This window comes from Leguminivora glycinivorella, chromosome 26, assembly GCF_023078275.1.
Source record: "Leguminivora glycinivorella isolate SPB_JAAS2020 chromosome 26, LegGlyc_1.1, whole genome shotgun sequence".
NCBI classification, from domain to species: Eukaryota; Metazoa; Arthropoda; class Insecta; order Lepidoptera; family Tortricidae; genus Leguminivora; species Leguminivora glycinivorella.
In genome coordinates, this window is record NC_062996.1 from 5,462,256 (window position 1) to 5,486,430 (window position 24,175).

A 24,175-nucleotide genomic window follows, 5' to 3' on the forward strand; every position below is an offset into this window, starting at 1 on the left:
TTTGCCGAATACGAATATTCGGCCGAACATTCGGTTCAGCTCTTACCGAACCGAACATTCGGCCGAATATTCGGTTCCGCCATATTTTAAATCCTGACTTAGAGTTAAAAACTTTTCAATGATTGGTAAGTAATGGGTACTAAGGCTCTTAATGTTCCTATAAATTTATTTGGTTTTGTATCTTAATAGCTACGTAATATAATCGAACTATTAGGATGTCATTATCCGATGAATTACGAATACGATTTACATTGTAATATAAAACTTGACGAATGAAAAACTTGCCGAATATGCCGAATACCGAATATTTACCGAATATTCGGCCCATCTCTATTTTAGACCCATTCGTTATAGTTATATTCATTAGTGATATCAGTAGGAGACTGAGAATAAGTTTATCTAAGAAAGAGTTTATTTATATACACATTGATTATATTTTATGTCTTATTTAGCGACGTTGGAAGCTCAGTAACATAAAATGTAATTAATGACGAATTAAAATAATGCCTATCCAAAGTGCTAATTGGTAAGACAAGTTCAAATCGTTGTTGTCCTTTAGCCATCGTCTAGATGTCACTTTTTGTGGGGGCCGATCTTGTGAGGGCGAGTCACCGAGTCCGGAATTAAAATTGGATACCTACGTTGTATAAGGCATCCGGTTTTTTATGCCTTAGCTTAGCACTTAGCACAATAATAGTCATCGCCCAATATTTTTTAATATCATTTCATGTATTTTACGCAATCATTCATTTTAGATTCCATCAACACTCAAAATATATACATATTTTGTCGTTATACCGTGGCGGGGGGAGCAAGGACAGCATTCCATTCGGTTGTCGGTACAGTACACCCTAAAATTTAAAAAGGGCTTCTACGTTTTAGCCTCTGCCCCGCGCGCGACTCCCAAAAATCCGGAACGAAACACCATTGACCATTGTTAAGTAATGAAAAAAAAAACAGTCGGAAATAACTTCTCAATAAGTGATGTCTAATTTGCTATCTATGTTTCTTTACTCATAAAACAGGAAAAATAATACAAGTACTTAATACTTATTTCACACAGAAACCCATGTCTCTCTAACCTCGTAACGCCCACCTCACAATTTTTTGCCAGGGTTTTAGAAACAAAAGAAATACTACTTCATTTGTTTACATGAAAAGTTAAAATTCCATTGAAACCAAATGTACATCTCAATGTACATCGGGCGGCATGAGGATAGACTTAAAACGCGTGACGTATCGGGCAAAACCGGGTTTAATAATAATACATAAACACACAGTCTTTCGCTGACATCATCAGTCCATCTCGCAACGCGTGGACGGTCGCTCGTCATTAAAAAAACTATAAAAAAGTCAATAAGGAAATAAATGAAGGAAACCAAGTTTGCGGTTAAGTGCTTTAAAATTGTGGTTTTGTGATGAGACTGATTTGACTTTTAATTTATAATATCGGTGAGTGCTTTTGTCTTATCTGTATTTGATAACCGGTGCCCCTTGTTTCTAATAAGACATAAAATGTGGCATTCCACTCAGAAAGGTTCATATGCTTCAATTGCGATAAAGACGTTTCCATAAGAATAATCAAACAACAAAACAAACAATTATTTAATAAAAAACTCTTTTGGAACGTAATATTTTTTAGATTAGAAAAAAGTTTACACAAAGTAGGTTACCTACATACACAAATATTTTGCAAACATGAAGTTGTGAATGAAAAGTTTTAACTACCTTACTCGTAAATATCTATAAAGTCAGAAATCGCTAATAGCAGTAATAGCTAACGGAAATAGATACATACTTAGGTATTAAATTAACTAAGTATGCGGTAGATGTGTTTAAATATCCTAACCACAAAATTAAAATTTCGAAAAAACCTCTAACCGCGACATAGTAGACCGATTTTCATGAAACATAGCTAAGAACACTCCCGACTAACTCAGCTTTGAGACAAAAAAACTAAATCTAAATCTGTTCATCATTCACAAACAGACACACACACAAACAGATACGTCAAACTTATAACACCCCGTCGTTTTTGCGTCGGGGGTTAAAACGGCTTCTAACAAAAAAGGTTGTGTTCCGTCTCTAAAATGCTATGGAAAAGTGCAAATAATCATTAGGTGGGTACAAAGTTACTTTATGAATAGATATCAATATGTACTACGTAAACACTATTATGAACAACATGTTATAAAATTTATTTATATCCTATGCAAAAGTAAACTACTTAAGTTGTTTTTTCGTGTCATAAAACAAACATTTTCGTACCACCAATCAAAACTATGATTGTTAGTCTTAATTCGTTAAGCTATTAAGGTTAACATATTGTCTTGTCTTTTTATAAACAAAACGTTTAAAAATAACATAATTGAGACTAAATTACGCGATATAAAATGGAGAGACAAACAAATGTAAACATAAATATACATACATGCGTTTAGATACACTCAGGGTCAGGTAAATTATTCTGATACGGGGGTTATTCTAAGTTAATGCTAGAGACATAAATTATGAACACTCAAGGGCCTGATACATATTTAAAATCACAGGCAGTGATTCGGTCAAACTGTGTTTTCTGAAAAAAAAAATTAAATCCAAATAAAAATAAATGCGGTTTGATACCTTAGCGTAAGGTGATTTGCGCACACTAGCGTCCCCTCCCCCCACCTGACGCAACCCCCCCTTTTACCCTGAAATATGTCCCAAAATTCAGTTTTTTTTAATTTTTGGAGAAAGTATACATTTTAGAAAAAAGTTGTTTATGAACGAAATAATGCTCATGAAATTCCCAATAAGAAAGGTTATATAATATTTTTTGATATCATGCACTATTTTCATGCTATCTATATATAAACGGCAAAGTCCTGAGCGACTGACTGACTTAAATCAAGGCACAGCCCAAACCGCTGGTGCTAGAGAATCCAAATTTGGCACGTAGGTTACTTACAAGGTTTACGAACCCGCTAAGGAAGGAATTTTCAAAATTCATCCCCTAAGGGGGTGAAATGGGTGTAAAAAATTCGTATGAAGATCTACCTTTATTTTGAGAATATGAGCTTGAAACTTCGTGTAAAGACTATAAAGGTAAAATTACAATGGAAAGAAACTAATTTCAGCGTTTTTGGATTTATATCCTTTAAGAGAGTTAAAATCAGGCTGGCTGAAGTTTGTATGGGGAATAAGTTTTATTTCAAGCTACAGGCTTGAAACTTGGTAAAAAGGTACTTCAGAAGGGCAAAAACTAGTAGCTTGATAAACTTTGTCAAAATTCTGAAATTAAACCACTAATACACATAATTATGACTATTTCATTAAGTACTGACTACTGAGTTATATCGAACTTCAACAAGCTAATGCACGAATATGGTAAGTGCTACAAAAAAAATGCATATAACCTTTTTTGTTTAAAATTTAATAAGAATTAATTCTTTCATAGACACTTTTTCCCTAACTCTGATACTTTTCTGAAAAATAAAGAAAAACCGTAAAACGGGACCTATTTCGTGCTAAAAGGGGGTGTTGCGTCAGGGGGACGGTAGGGGACGCTAGTGTGCGCAAAGCACCTTACCCTAAGGTACCATACTACATTAAAATTTTGCTGGATTTAATTTTTTTTAATTTCCCATACATTCGAACACAACTTGACCGAATCACAGTAACAACGTCAGTACAAAATCTGACACGCTCGGCCCCCATACAAATAGATGAACTATCTAAATCTAGTTTTGTGCCTTATACTGACAGTGTGGTAGCTAATGCTTAAGATGGCACATACACCAACGAGTACACACGTTTTTATAACAGCAACGACATTATACGAAACAACCTTGTTTTTTGCCAGCCTTCGGACGCGGGTTATCGTTAAAGAACTCTTGGAGCGAGTTGCAGCCTCCTGCCAAACCAGTTTCTTGGATTATCTCATGCGATTTGCAATATAAATACATTGCAATATTTGATCGATCTGTCGGCCATCATAGTACCGCCAAGACCGCTAACGTGCATCATGAAAATCATATTCTCGTTTTCTGCCATGCTTACGCAAGCCTTACATTTCTAGTCAGGGGTTCGATTTTTGAATTTGAACTCACGAATTCGCCGTTCGAAAGTCTGTGGAAAACGACGTACTTAATAGGTACTATTTTAACCCCGACGCAAAAACGAAGGGGTGTTATAAGTTTGACGTGTTTGTCTGTCTGTCTGTCCGTCCGTCTGTCTGTCTGTCTGTCTGTCTGTTTGTCTGTCTGTCTGTGTGTGTGTCTGTCTGTGGCATCGTAGCTCCCGAACGGATGAACTGATTTAGATTTAGTTTTTTTTTGTCTAAAAGCTGAGTTAGTCGGGAGTGTCCTTAGCCATGTTTCATGAAAATCGGTCTTCTATGTCGCAGTCAGGAATTTTTCAAAATTTTAATTTTGTGTAGGTTATTAATAAGGGACGGCTCTAGTAATTTAAAAAAATCTCGCAAGGTGGTAACACACTATATAATCTCGAGGTCACAGTACGCTGGTCCTACGCTGCGTATGCGCAAGGAATAACAAATAAGCCACGGCCATAATTAGGTTCAAGTTCAGTCAACCGGTCCGAGAGGTCGTCTGCGATAATGTGCATTTGTTACAAGATAATATTAGTTAAATAGTCTGCCGTCAAAATATATTCATAAATAAACAGCTACTATATTAGCGAAGTTTCCATATTTGTTAAAGCCAATAATCACCTTTTTGAACTCAAACAACCCAGGCTGAGGCTGCAAGCCAAGTATGGATTGGATAAAATTTGCCCAAAACGTAAATCAGCAACGTACAAAAATAGTGTCACGGCAATGGGTGTCAAAGTTTTTTATCATCTTCCTTATGATTTATAGTTATTTTGTTATACAAGGGGGCAAACTTGTATTTTAACGCCGAGTGTGGAATTGAAAAACGAGCAAGTGAAAGGATTCTATAGTTGAACCACGAGCGAAGCGAGTGGTTCAAGAATAGAATCCTGAACTTGCGAGTTTTTTAACACACGAGAAGTAAAATACATTTGCACCCGAGTGTAACACAAAACTTTTCCCCTCACTGTAGCGAGGAAACTACAACGCAAAAAATACGTTTATCACTGCTTCCAGTAGTTGCACAGGTGGTAAATCATCTTTATTACTAAATTCACCTACTTTTATCAATTTTAAAGCAGTTAATTTGACTTTATTCAAGGTCAAATTACTTTACCCACTAGTGGATAAAATGCGTTTTTACCCGCTGGTATTAAAGGACAAAACACGTGTTTCCGAGCTAGTGAGGGGAAAAAGAAGTTACCACTGGAGGCTTTCAAGAAGAAAATATATGCTTGGCTAACAGATATGTGTTTCTATAGTCTTAACGAATATTTCACAAGTACTCATAATTAATTTAAGTTTGTATTTTGTCCTGCATGATAAGATGTGTAGGTACCTAACTATTGTATACCTTACACTGGTAGAAAATGGAGATACCTACTATGTAATACGACCATCTGTATAACCTGTTTTCATACAATAAATACATTTTTCCCCTCACTAGCTCGGAAACACGTGTTTTGTCCTTTAATACCAGCGGGTAAAAACGCATTTTATCCACTCATAGCTGGGCTCGTTAATCCGTTAATCGTTAATTAACGAAGTTAATATTTTGGTTAACGGATTAACTTTTAAGTTAACTTTAAAAAATGTTAACGGATTCGTTAACTACCGTTAAATTTCTTCGAGTCCGTTAATCGTTAATCTAGTTCCGCTCGCGCCGAGTAAAACTTGCTCTGACCGCTACTGTAAAAGCCCGGAGTACGACGAAACCTAGGATTTTCCCGAAAATTCACAGTCTACATATCAATTGGTGCCTTTGGATCACTTGTTCGAAACCTGCTAAAGTTTATTAGTCCTACTGCACCCATCACTAACTGCGAAACATAATGTAAATCATCAGGCACGACGCATGGCACATAAATCGCGCAACCGACGCATCAAGCCAGAGTTCGGCGGGCCGCGCTATCTACCAAGTTACCGTGGATCACAACTTCGATTAGAGGTGTCTCAATCCAAGGAACCTACCCACCATGACTACGACCGCACGATCATGACCCAATACCTACGGGTCTAAGGTAAAACCTAGGACTTACCGAAACAACGTCGGTATAAGTCCAAAGAGAACAATATTTATTAACATTTTGCAGCTGGGATTTTTCAAGAGATTTTGGCGATCTTCGGTCTTTTACAGTAACATAATAAACTTACCCAAAAACTTAATAGTTGATAAGTGATGCAACTGGCTACAGTAAAATTATTTTTTATCACGATTAACGGATTATCGATTAACTTTAACTTCCGTTAAATTTGTTGAAATGTATCGCTTTAACGATTAACTAAGTTAACTTTTTTAGTAACGGATAAGCGATTATCGAAGTTAACTATTTGATTAACGGTGCCCAGCTATGGATGCGTTGTAGTTTCCTCGCTACAGTGAGGGAAAAAGTTTTGTGTTACACTCGGGTGCAAATGTATTTTACTTCTCGTGTGTTGAAAAACTCGCATGGTCAGGATTCTATTCTCGAACCACTCGCTTCGCTCGTGGTTCAACTATAGAATCCTTTCACTTGCTCGTTTTTCAATTCCAAACTCGGCGTTAAAATACAACTTTGCCCCCTTGTATAACAAATAACTTTACTTTTACTTTACGAGTATGTATATAAGGCTTACCTACACTTGAAGTGTCATAAAGGGCTCTACGTGCTGGCTTTGGCTTCGCACTTGCCTCTCCTTTGGTACGATAGTACTCTTTACTGTGCTTTGGGTCTGGAACACCATGCGCTGAAAAACACATACCTAACCTCAGACGAAGGATACTATAGACTTGACGCAAGCGTACACCCGTAAGGGACAGATATAGAATAATGGAGCGAATTTAAGAATCACTTTAAAAATGGCTGACAGTTTACCATAAACAACCTACGTAATTTGGGCGGATAATAAGCTTGACAAGTCACGTCCTTATTGTTTGCCACAAACTCGTTTGTGGCAGCGGCGGAAAAGTGAAACTATGACAAAGACAAAAAATAACATTTTGCTCTCTGTCACTCTTATTATAATTTGTATGTGACCATCTCGTTCGGTAGTGGTATTATTATTTGGCTGTCTAGGCTATAGTATCCTTTGTCTAAGTACCTAACTGAAAACCTCCTATGCCCCCCTTTTATTCTCCCATGTCATAGTAAAGTGGGTAGTCTTGGTGCATGCGTATCTTCTTCTTTACATCCTGTTACCCTCTGCAGTGTAGGGCTGGAATCATAGTTCTCCATTTACTCCGGTCTTGGGCAGGGTAGGGTAACCTCCTCCCACCTCATGCCTAGCACCCTAAGCTCCTGCTGAACCGAGCGACGCCAGCCGGCGTATCATGCTGCCAATTTTATCACTTATCCACGTGGATAAGACATCTGTCACTCTCACACTGACATACTTGCTAAACGGATGCTTTATCCACGTGGATAAGTGATAAAATTGGCAGCATGATACGCCGGCTGGTCGATTTAGGGCGGCATGGTTTGCGCTTTCCGGGTATATTCCAAGTGAGGGCCATTTTGGATTGGTGGGTATCAGGTTTTCTGAGGATGTGTTCAATCCAATGCCATTTCCGCGTCTGGATTTCTTCGTGTACCCTTGTTTCCCTTACAAAAAATCACCTCAAATAGACGGAACAGAATTCAGTACCTTTTACCAATTTCAAATCTAGCTATGTATAGAAACGGCCCCCATTATAGATGCGCTACCATAGCCAACAAGCTACCTCAACAGTTATTGCAGGAAAAAAACATTAAAAGTATTTAAAAGTAATTTAAAGAAACTTCTCCAAGACAAATGTTACTATACAATCGAAGAATATTTAAATGACGACACTTTGCCAAATTGATTTTGAAGGACATAACGATTATTTAATTTTAATTTCAATTATTTATTATATTTGAATACCATCCTATGTAAAATGAACATGATTGCAATAAAGAATGATATGATATGATATGATACATGCGTATGACCAAAGAAAACATACAAGTGGATATTGTATATTACCATACCTCTCAAGTATCCATACTAATATTATAAATGGGAAAGTGTGTGTGTGTCTGTTTGTTTGTCCGTCTTTCACGGCAAAACGGAGCGACGAATTGAAGTGATTTTTTTAAGTGGAGAGATATTTGAAGGGATCGAGATTGCCATAGGCTACTTTTTGTCTCTTCCTAACGCGAGCGAAGCCGCAAAAAGCTAATCATACATAAATATATGACACCATTAGGCGTCATCCATATATTACGTCACAGTGTAAGGGGGGGGGGTCATACTAAATGTGACAATCCCTGTTAAAGGGATACAAAAAAGCGTGACATAGGGGGGGGGAGGGGTTCAAAAACCTGAAATTTGGTGTGACGTAATATGTGGATGATCCCCTGAACTTATAAATCGCCTTACCTTCAGTTCCAAGCCGTTTTGTTACGAAAACCTTTCAGGTGACTCTGAATGAATTGAATATCGCCAATAAAATTAGTAAATTAAATAAAAACCTTGTAAAAAGACAGATACTTAGTTAGTTTTCACACTATCCGATCCGATATCGGATGTAGGACCGATATCCCATACATTGAGGACGCCATCTTTCATTTTTGCCTTTGATATCCTTCCGACATCCGATATCAGATCGGATAATGTGAAAACGCACATAAGCCACAGTATAATAAAGAGTACTATCGTACAGTATGGCCACTCCCGCTCCCCGCTGAAAGTGTCGCCCACCCCCTCTCGGTTACCTTACAGTCGACCTGTCATATCTCACTCATACAAGCATGGTACGCGTTCACCTACACTAGCTTAGAATGTGTGCTAGGAACGCGCCTCTTTCATATATTTGATCGCCAGTGTCCGAGGTGTGCTTACGCTCAATATGTCATGAGGTCAAGTTGTTCCACAATCAGAGAACAATGTTATGCACATAAGGAAAACAATGAAAACGTGAAGAAACACGAGTCTCTAAAGCCGAAGGGCACACAGTTCACGCTATAAAATTATGGCCCACTTTTGACACAGGAACATACGTTTAATTCCCGTGATACAAGTCGCTATTTTACTTTAATCAAAGGATACAAGAAAAGGTGTATACTTACCTACTTCTTGGAGTACACCATAGATTAAATATAGGAAGATCATACCATCCCATACATTAAAATGCGACCGCCTAAGAACGCGCATACACTACACCACACATAGATGGCGCCACAAAAATGCCTTGTTGCCATCGATTATTTGTAGATTGGCGTTAAGTGTCACTTTCGAGCCATAAATCTATGTCAAAAGTGACACTTAACGCCATCTACAAGTATAATTGAAAGTTACAAGACCTTTTTGTGGCGCCATCTATGTGTGGTGTAGTGTATGCGCGTTCTTATGGTATGATCAATCTATGAGGGCACCATAAAATAAAAGTAAAACGTGACCTTATCAAAAGGCCAACAATCAACATATTCGCTAGTGGTCGGTTAAGGAAAACCGCCAAGAAATGCGATGTGCACACAGTGACGAAACTGGCTTTACTGGATCTGAAGTCAATGTCGATCTTGTGTCATTCTTTTTTTACGTCACTGAGCAAGCACTGAGCTGAGCGATTGCCCTTGACTTTTATTATTATTATTGTTTATTTAGGTAATTACTAAACAAAAACCTCTAATTAATTACACAGTATCGTTAAACCAATAAGATTTGTCTTGATACCTATTCCATTCCGCGGTAGATGTTATAGAGTACAATACAACAATCATATAATTAAATACTATAATGGACATTATGGTTCCTTATGAGCACCCTATGAACTACGAATAGTACCGAAAACGACATAATTCGCACGTGTGTCGTTGTGTCGTTCAACATTTTGCAGTATATGTATTGCCCTTAAAGCCTCCGCCACACATAAAGCGTTTTGATAGCGGTCGGGGGTTTTTCAAAATTTTAATTTTGTTGTTACGTTATAATTACCCTGTTTTTATTTATTGAATTCCGTTAACTTTAAGGGAAAATTCATTACATCAAATACGATTAATTTCTCTAAGAAACTAGCGTCTTAACTCTTGCGGTTATCGAGTTATTAAAAAAATTAAGATAATTGCTGAACACGTGTCTCACAGCCTTTACCAATTCCTAATGTTATTTGTAGGCTTAGGACTTTTTATGGCATACCGTGGTTCTAAAATCCGTGGAGTCGTCATATGAAAAATTTTCAAAGTCAAAGTCCAACAGTATGATGTCACATTAAATATAAATATTTATACACACTGTTACATCGTCACTGAGTTCATTTTAATCGAACGTAGTTGATTTTATCTTAATAGTAATTTTTTGGTATTATTATATAGGATTATGATAAAATTTACTAATAAATAACATTATTAGTTAATATTAACTACGTTCGATTAAAATTAACTAGGTAACGTTGTGACAGTATGTATAAATACTTATATTTAATATGACATCATACTGTTGGACTTTGACTTCGAAAATTTTTCATATGTCGACTCCACGGATTTTAGAACCACGGTATGCCATAAAAAGTCCTTATCCTAGTTATTTGTTTTGACATGTACCGTCAATCACTTGACACTAACTCGAATATTATTCTTAAGGGTCTCTCACACTTATTCATTAATTATGAAAACGATGAAAAAAATTTTTTGGCGAATTTAACTAAAAGTGATATACAGGGTGGTTCCTGATAATTAACCTACCGACGTGTCGAATTTAACGGAAAACAATAAAAAACACGGTGTATAGGTACACGGGAGCGACTATCTCTTTTTTCGTTTCTACAAATGCTGAAATTTATTATTGCATTGCAGAAATGTACCTGCTCCTCCTGACAGTGGCCGCTGCGCTCGCGCACCCACAATCGAAGGTGGACGAGAACGCGTTGCTATTGGAGATCTTCGGCACCCCTCCCCCTCAGCAGGGTTCCACCACACTTGGGCTAGAAGACGTGAGTACCTATGACATAAAGGGAGCATCTTCGAAACTGACAAAATACTACCTAAAATCACCGTCAATAGAAATTGTCAACAATGTAAACAAGCCATTCTATAAAACATCAATATTATAGGACGATTTTATTAATTTAAAGGTTGAGGATCATAATGTGAGATGAATTGATTAAATAACACATGGATTTAGCCAGTATCTGATGAGTTAGTATGGAAATTAAAGACATGTTGACTACAAGGTTTGTTTACATTGTTCACAAATTCTATTAACGGCGAGTTTACACGTTGGCAAAAAAGAGTACGAATGGAACAACATTTTTTAACCCCCGACGCAAAAACGACGGGGTCTTATAAGTTTGACGTGTCTGTCTGTGTGTGTGTCTATCTGTGGCATCGTAGCTCCCGAACGGATGAACCGATTTAGATTTCGTTTTTCTTTTGTCCGAAAGGTGTGTTCTTAGCCATGTTTCATGAAAATCGGTCTACTATGTCGCGGTCGGGGGTTTTTTCAAAATTTTAATTTTGTGGTTAGGTTATTATTAATTAGCAACACCATAGATTAAATATAAGAAGATCATACCATCCCATACATTAAAATGCGACCGCCTACGAACGCGCTTACACTCCACCACACATAGATGGCGCCACAAAAAAAATATCTTGTAGCTTTCGATTATACCAAATTATACTTGTGTACCTTAAGTGTCCCTTTTGACATAGATTTTCGGCTCGAAAGTGACACATAACGCCAATCTACAAGTAATCGATGGCAACAAGGCATTTTTTTGTGGCGCCATCTATGTGTGGTCAAAGACATATATATATAACTCCGTATAGACAGATAAAATCTAAGAAAAAAACGTACCTCAGTACTATACCTACAGAAAAAGGTACGGTGGGCTAGATGGCATTACACCTTTGGGGTAGGTACGCTTAGCTAGATGGCGCTAATATTAATATTTGACATTGTAAAACATACCAAACATGGGCAAAATTGTCTAAACTGAGGTTCAAAAGTTTTAAGCCTGTGTCAAGAGATGGCAGTCTATGCACTATGATTACACATTTTACTTCGACAGCAACTCTCTATAATACTCGATCCTCTTTGGTGTGGTGTAGTGTATGCGCGTTCTTAGGAGGTCGCATTTTAATGTATGGGATGGTATGATCTTCTAATATTTAATCTATGGCAACACTAACATTTCTTATAGAAAAGTGACTCAATAGTTACCACATGCAAAACGGTTTACTTAGGCGGTGGCGGTGGCACCCCTATTATTTTCTACTCTTTTTTGCCAGGCTATACCTAAAAGCTCGGCCACACATGCGCGTTTTGATAGCGTCGGCGGAGCGGTAGCGGAGCGTCAGCGGAGCGCAACGATAGCGGTGCGCCGGACGAACGCTGGCGTTGCGCCCGGCGGACGCGCGCGGGAACAAACGAGCGCGGATTGCTAGCGGAGTGCGCGCGGATTGCGAGCGGAACGCCAGCGTTCCGCCGGAGCACCGCTATCATTGCGCTCCGCTAACGCTACGCTATCAAAACGCTTTATGTCTGGCGGAGGCTTTATAGTCTCAGTTTTTTTTTAGTATGAATAGGTAGACGTTTGACCACGATCACACCTGATAGTAAGTGATGATGCGGTCTACGGTGGAACACTATGTGACATAAAATATGAACTATTTATTCATAATAGTTCATATTTTATGTCACATACATTTTAAATACAATTATTTACAGAATAACCTATGAGATACCTATTTACTCTTGAAATAATTATGATATAGACAACTTTATTGTGACAGTAGAAGACTCTTCGGCATCATTGTATTTTTTTCTGTAATTAATTAAAATGGTCCTTCGGGCCGGATATTGCACTTCGTTTTCTTTCTACCAGAACTGCTACAAACGCTAAGGAACGGTTCACATCACAACCAGGGTGCAATGTTAATTTTCTTTTCTTGTCAACAGTACACAATCCGGTCTACCGACGCGACGTCTACTTTCACAGATGGCGCTGGGGAATCGTGCCAATGTGTGCCTTATTACCTCTGCGATGATCAACTCATCGGGGTCGATGTGAACAACGCTTCAGTCACTGGATGGGGCTCTCTAGATATCAGGTAAGATCGTAAGCATAGAGTATATTGAATAGTATGGAATAGAGTTATCAGTCAAGATTTTCGAATGCAGCGCCATCTATTATCAAGTTACGACAACTTTTCATGTGACTTTCCAGTCTAAGTGCGTTTTCACATTATTCGATCCGATATCGGATGTAGGACCGATATCTCAAACATTTAAGCCACCATATTTGATTTTTGCCATTGAAATCCTTCCGCCGACATCCGATATCGGATCGGACAGTGTGTAAACGCACTAAGCCCATTTATAAAAAAAAAGGTTCCTTATAACACATAAAACATTTGGACCCTTTAGACATGGAACGCCACATATTTATGGCGGGATTTTTAAATAGGTTTGATGTACTCATTATGAATCTGATCAAGAAAATCAACTTATTTTCCAAATTCCAAAATTAACATAAAAATTTACAATGTAATTTACATATAATTAACCATAGAATGTCGTTCGCTGGTTTGCGGGTGGTACAGCGACATCTAGCAAAAAATATGGACATCAAAAAATACTTATACATTTTACAACGCCAAGTCGTTAGCCAGTTTGCAATGGTAATAGTGACATCTAGTGACAACTTGCACTACGGTATATTTGTACGTGTCAGTTTGTGTTAAATGGATTTTTTCACACCCTAAACATAATTTAATTTCCCTAAACATATCCTAAGCACATCGGATTTACTATTTCCTTTGACTGAAAACACCGTGATCGTAAGATCCTACACGCCAAACTCCAAAGATATAATACACAGATCGCATATGAAGCATAAAAAAACTCGCGACGTACAGTAACGATAGAAAGTGCGAACGCGAACTGAATAGGCCGCAACTGGCGATGGAATCGCGGAATGACCCACCCCTGGCAATATCCATACTAATATTATAAATGGGAAAGTGTGTGTGTCTGTTTGTTTGTCCGTCTTTCACGGCCAAACGGAGTGACAAATTGACGTGATTTTTTAAGTGGATATATTTGAAGGGATGGAGAGTGTCATAGGCTACTTTTTGTCTCTTTCTAACGCGTGGGGAGCTGCGGGTAAACGCTATTCAAAATATTCTTGACATCGATTGAGTCAAACATTCACAGAGCAAAAACAGGTGACTTTCTATAATCCCATTTTTAACCCCCGACGCAAAAACGACGGGGTGTTATAAGTTTGACAGACGTCTGTCTGCTTTTGTGTCTGTCTGTGGCATCATAGTTCCCAAACGGATGAACCGATTTAGATTTAGTTTTTTTGTTTGAAGGCTGAATTAGTCGGGAGTGTTCTTAGCTATGTTTCATGATAATCGGTCCACTATGTCGCGGTCGGGGGTTTTTTCAAAATTTTAATTTTTTGGTTAGGTTATTGTAGTGTGCTCGCCGTGGCCAGCGATCTGAAACTGTTGTCTTCGGGCGATTCTTCTCTATTCGGTTCATTATCACACCACACCCCTGACAATATTTAAAATATTCTTGACACTGATTGAGTCCAAAACATTCAAGAGCAAAAATAGGTGACTTCCTATAATCCCATTTTATCCGATGAATTTACGGTTTCAGGTTCGGCAAAGATGACTGCCAAGAGAGCGTGGAGAGATGCTGTAAGGTGCCGCACACGGGGCCAGCTCCTACACCGCCGCCCACGCCGGCCCCGCCTGTCGGGTGTGGCCACCGCAACCGGAAGGGGATAGACTTCAATGTCATTGGGGGCAGCGTGAGTTCCTTTATAATTATTTATTAAAATACCTACACATTTCTACATAGTCCAACATTCGCAAGTACCTTACACCAGAAACCCAAAAGCGGCGGTTTTTTTTTTCTTCACTATTACGACATTTATGATTGGCGGCGTTTCCGCTCAAGATTTCATCATAAATTTAAGAGCTGGGTTCTTGTCGGTGAAGCAATTTTTTCCAATTCTCCATTTGTGCCTTATTTGTCTTCGGCTATGACACTTTTGACAGCCTTAAAACGACAGCTGCCCCTCTAGTACAACTTGCCCTGTCGCGCGCGAGTCCATACCTACTTGAAGTCGCGCTTGATGTATGGACTCGCGCGCGACAAGGCAAATTGTGTTAAAGGGTCTGGTCCTAAAAGTCTGTTTAAAAAATAGCAATTCAAAGTTTATTTATTTGTGCACAGGGAGCAGAGGCGCAATTCGGCGAGTTCCCCTGGGTGGTCGCGCTAATGGGTCCTCAGGGCTACATCGGTGTTGGGTCCCTCATTCACCCACAAGTGGTCATCACGGCTGCCCACGTCGTTGCGGGGTGAGTTACATAGATCAGTTCCCATCAGTGGCGGCTGGTGAAAATTTCTGCTAGGCAACACTGAGCAAAAAGAAACCTACCTACCATAACATGACATTAGGTACTTTACTTACAATTTTAGGCAAGCCTGTGGGAATCGGCTTGTATGGTCGCTGGTGGGTGCGTCGGATTCTTTAGGTTATCACACAGTGCAGTTCCCATGGGTGCTGTTCCTCTAGGTCCAACCGTTTTTTTTTTTTACTGCGTCGCCCATCCTGTGTGCGTATCAATGCACAAACGCTCACGAAACGCTCACGATAATACAGATGTAGCGCGAAAAGGGTTTCCTTCGTAAACGTTCGTATTTGTCATGCTAGTTCAGTCAATGTCAGTACATCTTGTACTGAGACTGACTGAAATAGCATGACACGTTCGTACGTTTCCGTAACAATGCGAAGGCAACTCTTTTCGCACTACATCTGTATCTCTTTCGTAGCTATCTATCTTTATCGCTCTTGCGTATTAGCGCGACAGAGCCAGACTACATTTCTGCGGCGTTTCGATTTCGTTTCGCGTCGCAGAAATGCCATTCGGCTACGCCCCCTGGAGTAAGTTAGTGTTTGATAGATTCGTACTTAAAACCATCTACATTACCATAACCAGAGAACCATACCGTTCTACCCTAGGGATGGTCAGAGGGCGCTACGAGTTCTTATATAGATTACTCATATGAGAGATAATTTCGACCTCAGCAGCTGTGACCTGGGTGGCCCAGCGGAAATAGGCATCTTATAGGTTATAGGTACGCTGGTTCGATTCCAGCCTCAGGCACGGAGGCCTTGGTCACTTTTTCTTTCATATGTAGTAATTTATTTCGGTTTTAATTTATATATATAGTGGTGTGACTACTTTAAGATAGCACAAGTTGAAATATTTTCAATAGAATTTAATTTGACTTGTGTTAATTAGAATTAAAACCATCTAATCAATACTGATCGCATTCGCTGGCATTAATCTGGACCCACCAAAAACGAGTACCTAAGCAAAATAAGCTATCGGCAATAGAAACGGACAAAAGACAATCGCTCCCGTGTAAATAAAAGAGAGAGCGAGCTGTTTATAGTTCATCGCTCGGTAACGAACTATAACTCGCTTGCGCTATCATCGTATCTCTTTTATTAGGGTTCCGTAGTCAACTAGGAACCCTTATAGTTTCGCCATGTCTTGTCTGTCCGTCCGTCCGTCCGTCCGCGGATAATGTCAGTGGCCGTTAGCACTAGAAAGCTGAAAGTTGGTACCAATATGTATATCAATCACGCCGACAAAGTGGTAAAATAAAAAGTGGAAAATAATGCTTTATTAGGGTACCCCCCCTACATGTAAAGTGGGGACTGATTTTTTTTTTCATTCCAACCCCAACGTGTGATATATTGTTGGATAGGTATTTAAAAATGAATAAGGGTTTACTAAAATCGTTTTTTGATAATATTAATATTTTCGGAAATAATCGCTGCTAAAGGAAAAAAAAGTGTGTGTCCCCTCCCCTCTAACTTTTGAACCATAAACCGCCTTCCTTTGGGGTTCTGGTGATAAATACTTTCAAATGTTGGATTATGTTATCAATTCGTCTGTATATTTTTTAATGTTTGTTATTCGATATCTCCGTCATTTCTGAACCAATTTTGAAATCTGGATGATTCTGAAGTACTTACAGATGAGAATGATTATCATAACGGAACTCTAACCAGGAGCGGCTCACTCTTCATCAGCAGTTCCACTGCACCAAATGTCACTGTTCTGGACGTAAGTGCATGCTGTTCTTATAAAAATACCAAAGTCACTATAAGTGTGCCGTTCAGATTTGAGGAGTTCCGTTCTGACCATCATCAGCAATTCCACTGCACCAAATATCACTGTTCTGGACGTAAGTGCATGCTGTTCTTATAAAAATACCAAAGTCACTATAAGTGTGCCGTTCAGATTTGAGGAGTTCCATTCTGACCATCATCAGGAGTTCCACTGCACCAAATGTCACTGTTCCGTACGTAAATGCATGCTGTTCCTTTAAAAACACAAAAATCACCATATGTATGCCTTTCAGATTTGAGGAGTTCCCTCTATTTCTCCAGGATCCCATCATCAGAACTGGGTTCTGAGAAAAATGGGACCAATCTGTATGCATATACATTCAATCAAAAAAAAATTTTTCAAAATCGGTCTAGTAACGACGGAGATATCGAGGAACAAACATTAAAAAAAAAAAAAAACATACAGACGACTTGATAACCCCTTCCTTTGAGATTTGGAAGGCGGTTAAAAAATATGAAAAAAATCACAAAAGTAGAACTTTATAAACACTTTCTAGGAAAATTGTTTTGAACTTGAGAGGTTCAGTAGTCTTCGAGAAAAATACGGAAAACTACGGAACCCTACACTGAGCGTGGCCCGACACGCTCTTGGCCGGCAACGCGAGCGAAGCCGCGGGCACAGGCTAGTATGTACTAAATTAAGAATGTATATGTCTTCAGGCAAGCACCGGGATCACTGCGTATCCGTGCTGGCGAATGGGACACTCAGACGGCTAAGGAGCGTCTTCCTCATCAGGAGAGGGATGTGGCTGAAATCTACATACACTCAGGTATTTCATTATTAGGTTATTACATATACAAACTGACGTCTTTAATTCCAAACGGGATAGACAGAGAAACAGGCATCTTCTGGGCGAGCTCACTCCATCGTAGGCCACGTCTTTGCCTTTGGCTAGTCTGTGGCCAAGAGTAAGCCCATTTATATAAAAAAAACTGCTCAAGTTTTAGTTCCACTGTTAGCAATGAAGGGATTAAAAGTACTTAAACAAAATTGTGATAACTGCAGTGACGTCTTGTTAGACCATCGTCTGAATAACACAGCAATTCAACCCATATCCCACAGTCGAGTTTTACAATACCCACGGGACTTCACGGGGGGAACGGAAATGGTGAAACAGCTTTTTCCCCTTACTAGCTCGGAAACACGTGTTTTGTCCTTTAATACCAGCGGGTAAAAACGCATTTTATCCACTAGTGGGTAAAGTAATTTGACCTTGAATAAAGATGGATAGATAGATAGATAAAAGCTTTATTTGAATGCTGCAATAACACACAATTACAAATGCAACACAGAACAACAAAAAGAGAAGAAGAAAAAAAAACATACAATTGACTTAAAATTACGTACACAACATTAAAAAAAATGCTTACCAACACTGTGTGCATTGCAGCAAAAACAAAAGGGTTCCGACTCAGCTATACGCTTCACCCTTTCGAGTGAGGCACTGATATTCTGCCGGCACCCAGATCACGTTACAGTTAAATAAATAAAGAAATGTGTATAAATGAAGAAATAGGTTAAGGTAATTTTAAAGTAAGGTGAGAAAACAATTTATGATTATAAATATAATTATATACATTGCTGTGAAATGAAAAACAAATTAAAGTGGAAATAATACATACATATACAATTAATGATCAACAAGAATATAGAAAATGTGTAAGTAATACTTGTGTTATAAAGTGTTATAAAGTGCGCAAACGTGCCGTCAAGAATGTACCGTAAAAATAATTATATCCTAAAATCCGCGACCAAAAATCCGTATGGTATCCCTGTTTTTTGTTTCTCCAGTAATATCTTTTTAAAGTGCAATTTGAAAGATTTCTTACTTTTTAGTTGTCTTACAGGTGGAGGGATATCATTCCAGCATTTGGTCGCGAGATATCGGAAACAACCAGTAAATGCGACTGTTCTGTGTGGATACATTTCCAAAAGGCAACGTCGAGTTGACCTAGTACCATGGCGGTTATGAAAAGTCAAATTAACTGTTTTAAAATTGATAAAAGTAGGTGAATCTAGTAATAAAGATGATTTACCACCTGTGGAACTACTGGAAGCAGTGATAAACGCATTTTTTGCGTTGTAGTTTCCTCGCTATAGTGAGGGGAAAAGTTTTGTGTTACACTCGGGTGCAAATGTATTTTACTTCTCGTGTGTTAAAATACTCGCAAGTTCAGGATTCTATTCTCGAACCACTCGCTTCGCTCGTGGTTCAACTATAGAATCCTTTCACTTGCTCGTTTTTCAATTCCACACTCGGCGTTAAAATACAACTTTGCCCCCTTGTATAACAAATAACTATTAAAAAGTAAAATTACTCACGCGGCAAGCTCTCTCTTCTAGAATCGCGTCGGAAACAGTTGCGCTGCCTATCGTGTTCTTTTCGCACTTTTATAAGTCCGAAAAAGACGTACCGACGCGATAGGATATCACACTAGTGTGCTAGGCCCGCAATCACGTTCAGAGCACGGCTAACAATAACCATTGTATGTACAATAGCAATGTACCAATAGCCCAGTTCATTTTAGATTCCATTAACTCTCAAATAGTCCTTACACCCTGGCGGGTGCTGCCTCTGCGTGTGTCCCATGATACGGACAATGGCAACATCCGCTCGGTGTACCCCTTACATTTCATTAAAGTGTCAAAAGGGCCTCTACGCATTAGCTTTGGCCCCACGCACGCCTCCCAAAGGTCCGGAACACCATTGTTCCGTGATGGGAAAGACCAAGTACAACAAAAACAAAATGGATCCAGTAACGGTTAGTTATCTAATTACAGATTTCCAAAGTAAGAACTTGAAGAATGACATGGCGCTACTCCGGTTATCGCAGCCCGTGGAGTTAGCTGAGCACATAGGCCTCCTGTGTCTCCCTGAACAGGGCGAGAGCTTCGAAAGCAGCCGAGAGTGTGTCGCCAATGGCTGGGGCAAACATGTCTTTGGTAAGCAAAGAAACAAACAAACCTTTCCACAGATTCGACAGTGCAGTTATTTTCCTGTCTGACAGACCAACCTGGCTGGTTGCTTGCTGCTGGCTGGTTGCAACCAGCACAAAAATTCAGTATTATATTCCCGATTATGTAGAGTAGGTATATCAGGTATATGTTTAGTCAGTTGAGGTTGTCTGGTAGAGATCGCTCTTTAGCGATAAGACCGCCTGTTGTCTGCCTCTATTTATAATCATTTGTTTTGTCTCCACTGTATCTTTTGCTGAGGTGTGCCAATAAAGAGTATTCTATCTATCTATCTATCTATCTAATAGGGCTCCTACTGTGTGGGCCAATGGTTGGGGCAAGGATATATTTGGTAAGCATCATTTGGTCTTTGCATATTTAGGAGTTTTTTTTTTACAAACATTTCTGTCGAGACCATTGTCATCTAATACTAGGTATCAAGCGCAAGAAAAAGCCGCGAGAATGCGTCGCCAATGGACGGGAAAAGGATTTTTTTCGTAAGCATTCCAACTATTATTATTATTTATCGTATGGCATTTTATAATATCTACATGTTACTGCATAACACATTTAAAAATTAAACCTAGAAGTCTTAAAATAGTCCACGGCTTTCCCATTTAAGGTTTTGAGCTCCAAGAAGAGGTGCCAACTATAAAGTCACTTGAAAGAAAACGCAAACGAAATTATGATTTTGCAGTGACGTCACCAGCCTCTCGCCTACGTCACATTTTAACCCATATCCCACAGTCAATTTGTCGACAGCCGAGAGTCTTCCTAAGGGGACTAAGAAGTAAGAACCATGGATGGTGATAACTAAAAAAAACCGGCCAAGAGCGTGTCGGGCCACGCTCAGTGTAGGGTTCCATAGTTTTCCGTATTTTTCTCAAAAACTACTGAACCTATCAAGTTCAAAACAATTTTCCTAGAAAGTCTTTATAAAGTTATACTTTTGTGATTTTTTTCATATTTTTTAAACATATGGTTTAAAAATTAGAGGGGGGACGCACTTTTTTTTCCTTTAGGAGCGATTATTTCCGAAAATATGAATATTATCAAAAAACGATCTTACAAAACCCTTATTCATTTTTAAATACCTATCCAACAATATATCACACGTTGGGGTTGAAATGAAAAAAAATATCAGCCCCCACTTTACATGTAGGGGGGGTACCCTAATAACACATTTTTTTCCATTTTTTATTTTTGCACTTTGTTGGCGTGATTAATATACATATTGGTACCAAATTTCAGCTTTATAGTGCTAACGGTTACTGAGATTATCCGCGGACGGACGGACGGACGGACAGACAGACATGGCGAAACTATAAGGGTTCCTAGTTGACTACGGAACCCTAAAAACGTTCATACCTAATATATTAGAATCATCGCTTGCTATAATTTGCACTTTTATAATTTTCCAGGTCAGAAAGGCCGGTACGCTGTGATCCTCAAAAAAGTTGAGTTGCCCATTGTGCCGCACGGCATCTGCAACCAACTGCTGCAGAGGACCCGACTTGGGCATCGCTTCAGATTGCACCAGAGCTTCGTGTGTGCTGGAGGGGAAGAGGGGCAGGATACTTGCAAGGTACGTGATAGATTTAAGTCCGTTTAACTAAGAAGTGAGAAAGATTCCGAGATGAGAGGGCATCACGTTGAGACTGCGGGGAATCTGCTACGAATAGGAAACTGCTTTAGAAATCTTGCTTCTCACCTTGTCACGTTGATTTACAACCACGACCGATGAGCAATGTTTCTGACACCCCGTTTCTCTATAAATCTATTTATTTACCCTTCGTATGTCGAAGCACTTACAAACCTATAAGCGCACCCGCCCGTTGTCTATATCTAAGCACTGATCAGGGTATGTAGCCAAATGGCACACACGCTCACGAAACGAAACGCTCGTAGATATCTATCTCTACCGCTCTTGCGTATTGGCGCGACAGAGCCAGACTACCTTTCGCGGCGTTTCGTTTTCGTTTTGCGTCGGAGAAATGCCATTCGGCTAATACGGGGCCTATTCCGGAATGGCTGATGACACACACAGATGACAGATGCAAGTCTGTGGCCCCGTCTGACACACGAAGGGCAACTCGCGAGTCGCGGTTATCGTCCTACATATGCGCCTGTCCATTATAGTGCGACAAGATTGCGTTCGTTTCAGAACCTCTTCTTTCTTCCCCAGGGCGACGGTGGCGCCCCCCTAGCGTGCCCAATGGGTAACGACCGCTACAAGCTAACTGGTCTCGTGGCGTGGGGCATCGGCTGCGGCGCGCGCGACGTGCCGGCCGTGTATGCCGCCGCCGCCATGTTCCGACGCTGGGTGGATGACAAGATGGCGGCCTGGGGCTTTGACACTAGCACTTACTCAGCTTAATTTAAGATTTTTTTTGAGTTTCATATCAATAAACAGTTAAATAAGGCAATGGTTTTTATTTATCTTTCTGCGGGTTTCACTATCAACAATCACTACATTATTTTACTACTCACGTCACTGTATCACTGACACTTTTGGTCACAAGAATCGCACAAAATCTTATCTTATACTATTAAACGAGCAATTCTTGTATATTTATTTATTTATTACCGACGATCTCGGAAACCGCTCTAACGATTTCGCTGAAATTTGTTTTGTGGGGGTTTTCGGAGGTGAAAAATCGATCTAGCGTAGCCTTAGATCCCGGAAAACGCGAATTTTCGAGTTTTCATGAGTTTTTCTTTCGCATTTGTAAACGTAAAATATGGTCCTTAATTTCGCCGCGCGCGCATCGATTCCGCTTAGCTCAGTCGCACGAGGTCGGTCTAATGTACGCAGATAGATCGTAGGTGTCAGGGTTTCGAATCCCGGTCAGAAATTAAGTTTTTGTTTTTTGTCTTTTTTTTTTTGTTTTTGTATTTATAAGTTTTTTTTTTATCTAAAGACGTGATATATTAAAATAGAACCGAGCGAAGCTCGGTCGCCCAGATATTGTACCTAATAGTATGAAACAGTAAACACCTGTTTTACCTGTTTATATTCGCTTGTTTGATACAAATAAACAATTCATTCATTCATTCAATCAATCAATCAATTAATCAATCAATCATTCAATCATTCATTCATCCATACTTGACCTTGAAATTCCTCCGACCTTATTGTTTCACGAAAACACACCGTTAACTAGTTTCCATTTTAAAAAGCGCCATCTAGCGATGCTCTGAGTAACTAGTTGTAGTAGTTAGACCGCTACAAGCTGACCGGTCTCAAGGTGTTTTGGTGCTCGAACACTAGGCTGTTATAAATGTTATATAGGTACGTTATATAACACGGTGTGACAGGACAGCGAGCCATCGCACTGTCCCTGTCACACCATTTGTAATAGCCCAGTGTGGGAGCACCATTTGAGACAAAGAAAACACAACATTTTATATTAATATGTATTTGAATGTGTATGATTATATTGCTTAAGATTACATTGAATTGATTTTATTATTAAGTACCTATATTTTTCTTATTTTTTCCCGTTAAATATAAAGTTTTGCCTACATTTGGGACTTAGATAATTGTTAATGGTTAGGTTAATATTATTTGTTGCTGTTGCTTCGGTAAAATGAGGTGAAATTAACCATTATCATAAACGGGGTTAGTTAGACACCTAGTATTAGGTATAACTGGTATAAGTAGGTATTCTAATAGTTCAAAATATTTGAGTAAGCATAAATTAACCGTTTCCGAAATACATAATATATGAAAAACGGTTGTACTAAATGAAAAACGATTAGTGGGCTATCTCACCCCATTTTACGTATCTTAATCCTATTTAATACAAGTGATTATGGACATTTTGCATCTTAATAATGTAGATAATTTAGTAAGATCATTGGTTATGTTATAGTTTAATTATGTGCAATAAATTGTTATATTCTGTTTTGTCAAACATGTATCACAAAATGAACGTATTAGAAAATAACATGTTGAAGAGAA

General features: G+C 39.0%; 1 protein-coding gene across 1 annotated transcript; it reads left to right on the forward strand.

Annotated features, from left to right (window-relative positions):
- Positions 1-1,287: 1,287 nt before the first annotated feature.
- LOC125240014 (phenoloxidase-activating factor 2-like) lies at positions 1,288-22,633 on the forward strand. The gene is made up of 9 exons (XM_048147829.1): positions 1,288-1,452; positions 10,882-11,018; positions 12,989-13,140; positions 14,702-14,855; positions 15,284-15,408; positions 17,916-18,025; positions 20,038-20,199; positions 21,633-21,796; positions 22,397-22,633. The coding sequence occupies exons 2-9, from the start codon at positions 10,884-10,886 to the stop codon at positions 22,586-22,588; spliced, it is 1,194 nt and encodes a 397-aa protein (XP_048003786.1). The 5' UTR covers positions 1,288-1,452; positions 10,882-10,883; the 3' UTR covers positions 22,589-22,633.
- Positions 22,634-24,175: the final 1,542 nt, after the last annotated feature.

Bases quoted from the DNA above. Each gene is read 5' to 3' on its own strand.
- LOC125240014 (XM_048147829.1), top strand. From the start codon at position 10,884: ATGTACCTGCTCCTCCTGACAGTGGCCGCTGCGCTCGCGCACCCACAA. The intron at 13,141-14,701 runs GTAAGATCGTAA...TTACGGTTTCAG, and splicing joins TGGGGCTCTCTAGATATCAG to GTTCGGCAAAGATGACTGCC. The intron at 18,026-20,037 runs GTATTTCATTAT...ATCTAATTACAG, and splicing joins TGAAATCTACATACACTCAG to ATTTCCAAAGTAAGAACTTG.